Consider the following 6844-nt stretch of genomic DNA (forward strand, 5'->3'; position numbering starts at 1 on the left):
AGTTATTCAGATTCAACGCATTGTCAGATATGATTCTTTCAGGCATTCCATATCGACATATGATCTCTTTCTTCAAAAACTTACTGACTGCTGAGTTCGTGACATTAGCATATGAGGCTACTTCTACCCACTTAGTGAAGTAGTCAATAATCACAAAAATAAAACGATGTCCATTAGAAGCCTTCGGCGATATTGGCCCAATGACATCCATCCCCCATATGGAGAAAGGCCATGGAGAAGTCATAACATGAAGAGGTGAAGGAGGCGCGTGCATTTTATCCCCATAAATTTGACATTTATGGCAATTCTTGGCATAATTGATGCAATCTCCTTCCATGGTGGACCAGTAATATCTGAATCTCATGATCTGTCTAGCCATGGTGAATCCATTGGCGTGTGTTCCACAAATACCCTCATGGACTTCTTCTAAAATTTCCTTAGCCTCTACAGTATCCACGCATCTCAATAGTACTCTATCCTTTCCCTTTTTGTATAGATCTCTCCATCGAAGACATAGTCAATAACTAGTCTCCTCAATGTCCTCTTATCATTCTCCGTTGCCTGATCAAGATATTCGCGATTCTTCACATATAGCAATATATCTTGGTACCAGGGACGATTATCATTCTCCACTTCTTCAATACTGTAGCAGTGGGCCGGGATCTCATAAATACTAATTTGAATGGGCTTCATGTCCTCTAATTTATTCACTTTAATCATGAGGCTAAAGTAGCAAGAGCATCAGTCATCTGATTTTCTTCCCGTGGGAGATAACAAATGGTAATGTTGTCAAACTCTTGAATCAATTCTAGAACCAATCTCCAATAACGGATCAACTTGGGGTCTCTCGTTTCCCATTCCCCTTTTAGTTGGTATATTACCAATGTTGAGTCTCCATATACTTCTAGTGTCTTAATTTTCTGTTCTATGGCTGCTCGGATACCCATGATGCAAGCTTCATACTCAGCCATGTTATTAGTGTAATTAAAGTCCAATTTACTGGTGAAAGGATGATAATCTCCATTTGGAGATACCAGGATTGCCCCAATCCCATTGCTTAACGCATTCGAAGCTCCATCAAAGTTTAACCTCCAAGAATGATTTTCTTGGGGATCCTCTTCAGCATTCACCACACACATCAAGTCTTCATTCGGGAAATCAAAGTCTAGAGGTTCATAATCTTCTAAAGCTCTGCTAGCCAAGAATCATGCTATCGCACTCCCTTTGATGGCCTTCTGACTTACATATACATTATCGAACTCAGAGAGCAAGATTTGCCATCTAGCCATTCTCCCATTCAATGCTGTTGACTCCATCATATACTTTAAAAGGTCTAATTTTGAAATTAGCCAAGTCGTATGATAGAGTAAGTATTGCCTCAACCTCTTTGTCGTCCAAATCAAGGCACAACATAATTTTTCGATAGAAGAATATCTCATTTCACAATCAGTGAATTTCTTACTGAGATAGTATATCACCTTTTCCTTCTTTCCAGTTGCATCATATTGACCCAACACACATCTCATAGAATTTTCGAACACCGTTAAATACAAAATCAAGGGTCTCTCTGGGCTAGGTGGTGACAACACTGGAGTATTGGATAGATATTGCTTTATCTTTTCACAAGCTTCATGGCATTCTTCATTCGAAACACCTGGATTATGTTTCTTCAGAAGACGAAATACGGGATCACAATTCCCGGTCAATTGTGAAATGAACCGAGCAATATAATTCAATCTTCTTAAGAAACCTCGAACCTCTTTCTGAGTACGTGGTGGCAGTAAATCTCGTATTTCCTTGACTTTGTCTGGGTCAATCTCGATTCCTTTCTCACTGACTATGAAGCCCAACAACTTTCCTGACCTGGCTCCAAAAGTGCATTTTGTTGGATTAAGTTTGAGCTGAAACTTTCTTAGTCTTAAGAACAATTTTCTCAGGACCTGCACATGTTTCTCCTCTGTTCTTGATTTGGCAATCATATCATCTACATAAAACTCAATCTCTTTGTGCATCATGTCACGGAACAAGGCTACCATGACTCTCTGATATGTTGCTCCCGCATTCTTTAATTCGAATGGCATCACTTTATAGTAAAATGTTCCCCACAAAGTAATGAATGTAGTCTTTCCCATATCTTCAGGATGCATCTTTATCTGATTATATCCTAAGAAACAATCCATGAAAGAGAATAGTGAATACCCTGCCGTATTATCCACCAAAGTATCAATATGTGGCAATGGGAAATTATCTTTTGGGCTTGCTTTGTTCAAATCTCTGTAATCCATGCACATACGTACTTTTCCATATTTTTTAGGGACTGGAACGATGTTGGCTACCCATTCAGAATACTTGACCTCCTATAAAAACCCAGCATCAAACTGCTTCTTGACTTTCTCTTTTATTTTAAGCACAATATCAGGTCTCATTCTTCTGAACTTCTGTTTACTGGCCTGCAATCCTCCCTTATAGGTAGGCGATGCACTACAATGTCAGTGCTCAATCCGGGCATATCTTGATATGACCATGCGAAGACATCTTTGAATTCTTGGAGTAATTCAACGAGATCTCGTCTTGTCTTTGCAGAAATCTCAGTTCCAATCTTCACCTCTTTTCTTTCTTCCAAGCTCACAATTTCTATTGATTCCTTGTAAGGTAGGATTTTTCTTCTTCTTGTTCTACCATCCTCAACAAGTCCAAAGATAAACCACAATCTACATCACCTTCAAAGTCATGCGATCCCTCTTTACACATGTTTTGTTCAAAAGGAAATTCTGAGTTTATGGCGACGTAATTCACGTCGTTGATATATAGGGACCTAATATGGTTACAAAAGAATGTATGAATTTATGTGCAATTATTTGTGCAATGAAAGAATAATTTAATATATTTACTCGTATGGAAAGAATGAAAGAATATTTGCTTGAAACAATTGCAAAGATGTATTTTATTAAAATAATGATATTTGAACATAAGCCTTTTTTCACAAAAGAGTTCTTATTATTTCTAGGCTAAAACAACAAGTTTGTTCTAAATATTACTCTGAGACAGTTTTAAAGACTTCATGTATTTCTTCCGCAGTCCAATTATTTAGAACACTTCCAGGTTCATAAGGACAAATGTCGTACCAGCTCCTCTCTTCATTTGCATCCTCATTTAGGGCATTGATGTGCATATTTTCCAATGTCTCTTCGATGCTTTCCTCAATCAGTATCTTTCTCTCAGAACGAATGATCCCTCCAGATATGAAGGTTTTGGATATGTGGAAAATTATCATTGGCTCCCATTTAATTTCCTTCCCATTTAAACGCACCCTTCTTCTTTCTTGCCTTCTTTCTAACTCCTTCTTTCTCTGTCCTTTATCTGGCTTGTACCCTAAGCCAAAGTTGTCTTGTTTTTCTTTCAGCACTGGAACCTCAATTTTCCCTTGAAGGTATTTCCCTAATCCTCTTCTGGGTAAAGCTCATTTCCCTACCAACAATTGCAAACACATCTCTGTAGTTTTGGATATTTTAGGCACCAAAATTTTGCTCCCTTCAGGAACAAATGTTGCATTTACAAACTCCAGAGATCGGAATGAGCATTCCATCGACTCATCATTAGTCTCCATATATGGCACCTCATTGGATACAGCCGCTATAATATCCTCTTCGGCGTTTATTGTCACCAGCCGACCTTCTGATAGTAACTTCAACTTCTGATGTAATGATAAAGGTACAGCCCCCGTCGAATGTATCCATGGTCTCTCTAATAAGAAATTGTAGAAGGGTTTGATGTCCATCACAAGAAAATCCACCTCGTAAACTGTTGGGCCGATTAGTAGGGGTATCTTAATTCTTCCCATGACCTTCCTTTCTGTACCGTCAAATGCCCTCATTATATTTAGGCAAGTCTTCATGTGCAAGTTATCTATGGGAAGCCTGTTAAGTGTGGATAATGACAACACGTTCAATGTTGATCCATTGTCAATCAAGACTTCAGGCAAAGTATATCCCTTGCATCATGTAGTAATATGTAAAGCTTTAGTAGACCCCATACCCCCAGGTGGTATCTCATCATCGTTGAAGAATATGAAGTTATCAGCATTGATATTGTTGACCAACTGATCCAATTTGTTGACAGAAATATCGTTGGCTACATAGGTTTCGTTCAACACCTTCATCAACGCACTACGGTGTACTTCTGAATTCAAGAGTAAGGCCAGTACGGATATGCGAGCCGATTGTTTATGCAACTGTTCGACAACATTATACTCACTATGCTTTAAAAATTTGAGGAATCCCATAGCTTCTTCCTCTTTTACTGGCTCGTTAATGGATAACACAGGCTCAGCTATTTTCCCCTTTTGTTCCACTGTTACGGCCCTTCCTTTCATAGGTTCTAGATAGGCACCTATACCCTGATCCTCTGTAATCTCCTTTCTAGGGACAGTTGTATTGCGCTCGTAGTTCCACGGAACCTTCCTACTATATTGGTAAGAAAAGGCTGCAGGTTTCTTTATTATGATTCTTGGTATTACTGGCGTTCTCACTTCATCATTCTTTGGTCGTGAGATGATGACCACGGGCTGAGTTACTCTTGGAACCTTCGGGGACTCGGATGTACAGATACTCCCTTCTTCCTTAACTTCTTCATAAAACTCCATTTCCTTGTCATCCATCATGCCTTGAACCAAGGCTCTGAGTTCTGTACATTCTTGAATCTCATGTCCCTCATCGTGATGGAACTCACAGTAGTTTTCCATCCTTTCAAAGCTTCTCTCTGGATCCAAAACAAACAACTCCCTTTCTATCATCTTCTTTAGACCCATCTCAAAGGAATTTTCACTTCTGCGATATCTTCCTTGATTCTTCTACCCATGTTCCCACCTATCATATTCACTTCATTATCATTATGATTAGGTAAAGGGTTCTCCGTATTGGGATAATCATCCAATTTAACAACGCCCATGCCTATTAGTCTTTCAACCAGCTTTTTGAACGTTGTACAATGTTCTGTGGAATGTCCCATGATTCCCGCGTGATAATCACATTGTGCATTTGCATCGTACCACTTGGGGTACGGAGGCTGCAGAGATTTCAAGTAGTAAGGGGAAACCACGTGTGCATTGAATAGATTCTGATATAGCTCCCTATACGACATTGGAATTGGTGTAAACTGAAGCTTCTCCATATTTTGTCTTGTGTCATATCCCTGTTTTGATGATCCTTGTTGGTTAACAGCCACTTTTCCCAACTGATTCACCGTAATCGTCTTTGAATATCCCTTGCTATATGAACTTGTGTTGTTGACCTTATTTTCTTTCTTCTTCGAGGCCGACCTTCTGCTACTTTCTCCAGCATCTATCTTCCCACTTTTGATAGCATTTTCTATCATTTCACCATTCATAACTATGTCAGAAAAGCTTTTAGTAGCACTTCCTAACATATGTGTAATAAATGGGGCATTCAATGTGTTAACGAAAAGCATTGTCATCTCTCTTTCTAGAAGAGATGGCTAAACTTGGACGGCAACCTCCCTCCACCTCTATGCGTATTGCCTAAAACTTTCACCGAGCTTCTTTTCCATGTTTTGTAGAGTGATTCTATCAGGTACCATGTCGGTTACATGATTGTACTGCTTTATGAATACCTGTGCTAAATCTCTCCATGAATTAATCTTGGTACGACTCAGTTGATTGTACCACTTGGATGCTACCCCTGTGAGGCTATCCTGGAAACAATGTATCAGTAGCTGGTCGTTATTAACATACCCAGTCATCCGCCTACAAAACATGGTAATATGGGCTTCGGGGCTACTAGTTCCATTTTACTTCTCAAACTCGGGCATTTTGAATTTGTAAGGGAGTACTAAATCCGAAACCAGCTCAATTTTTTAGCATCAATCCCATGGTAGGTCTTAGTACTTTCCATCGCTCTAAAATTTTCCTTCAGCCATTTATACTTTTCTTCGAGCTGTTTTGGCAATTCATCCTTCATTTTCTCTCTTCTAGCTGTTTCATAGAAATCAGGGACAACAGGATTGACAAGGTTATCTCCGGGATTAGAGCCTGATCCAGCTTGAAAATTCATTGGTGTTGTAACACCGGCCTGAAACTACTGAGACTTGATGGTGACAGAAGATTTGCGTGGATATACCTCAACATGCTGAGGGGTAAAGCCTGGGGATAAGTGGGTCCCTCACCGTCTCCTTCTTCAACATTGAGCACTGAGGCCTTTCCTTTATCAACTCCCCTAGTCAACAACTAAGTTAATTGAGTCATCATATTCCCCCGATCCGATTCTAATTCATACTTCACACTCAGCATGTCAGCCTGCACTGCTAAAGTTTGTATGTGATCTGCTACTTCTCGAATATGGACCACAGCTTCCTCTATAATATGATCTCTGCTCCTAACTTGATTCTAAAAGCAGTGAAGCTGTTCATTATTACGATTTTCAATTACCTCCAAGCACTTGATCCGGATCTCACAATCTTGCAATGTTGTTTCTAATTTTTCTGTTCTTTTCTTCATTTCCTCAATCTTACTCAAGCTTGCTTTCAACTCTATTACGAAGTTTCGATTTTGATACTGACGAAGAGATCTTTCCAACTCCGTCACCCTATCTTTTAATTCACCATTTTCTCTTTGGCTATCTGACAAACTCTTGGAATTTTTATTCCCATCTATCGTATTTGTCCTTTTCTTCTCGAATTTCTTCACGCCACTGTTCTGAAGTTTTTCCCAGCCCGGCAGTTCTCATTGACAGGCGTAACTTTTTATAATCTGTCTTCAGACTATCCAACTCCTCCTCAGCCTTGTTTTTCCCTTTCCTTAATTTCTCAGTTTCGAGCTTCTGAACGTCTA

The 6844-nt window shown here is 39.4% G+C and overlaps 1 protein-coding gene across 1 annotated transcript; it reads right to left on the reverse strand.

Moving 5' to 3' along the window:
• Positions 1–3034: 3034 nt before the first annotated feature.
• Positions 3035–4792, reverse strand: LOC107902351 (uncharacterized). Its single transcript, XM_016828552.2, has 3 exons — positions 4029–4792; positions 3561–3917; positions 3035–3449 (listed from the first exon to the last, which is right to left on the reverse strand). The coding sequence occupies exons 1-3, from the start codon at positions 4790–4792 to the stop codon at positions 3035–3037; spliced, it is 1536 nt and encodes a 511-aa protein (XP_016684041.2).
• Between the last annotated feature and the right edge of the window lie 2052 nt (positions 4793–6844).

This window comes from Gossypium hirsutum, chromosome D05, assembly GCF_007990345.1.
Source record: "Gossypium hirsutum isolate 1008001.06 chromosome D05, Gossypium_hirsutum_v2.1, whole genome shotgun sequence".
Classification (NCBI taxonomy): Eukaryota; Viridiplantae; Streptophyta; class Magnoliopsida; order Malvales; family Malvaceae; genus Gossypium; species Gossypium hirsutum.

Excerpts from the sequence above, each read along its gene's own strand:
- LOC107902351 (XM_016828552.2), bottom strand. The coding sequence starts at position 4,792 with ATGATAGAAAGGGAGTTGTTTGTTTTGGATCCAGAGAGAAGCTTTGAA. Across the intron at positions 3,918-4,028 it reads ATACCACCTGGGGGTATGGG|GCTTCCCATAGATAACTTGC; the intron begins GTCTACTAAAGC and ends CACACTTAACAG. Across the intron at positions 3,450-3,560 it reads TGCTCATTCCGATCTCTGGA|AAGAGGATTAGGGAAATACC; the intron begins GTTTGTAAATGC and ends AGCTTTACCCAG.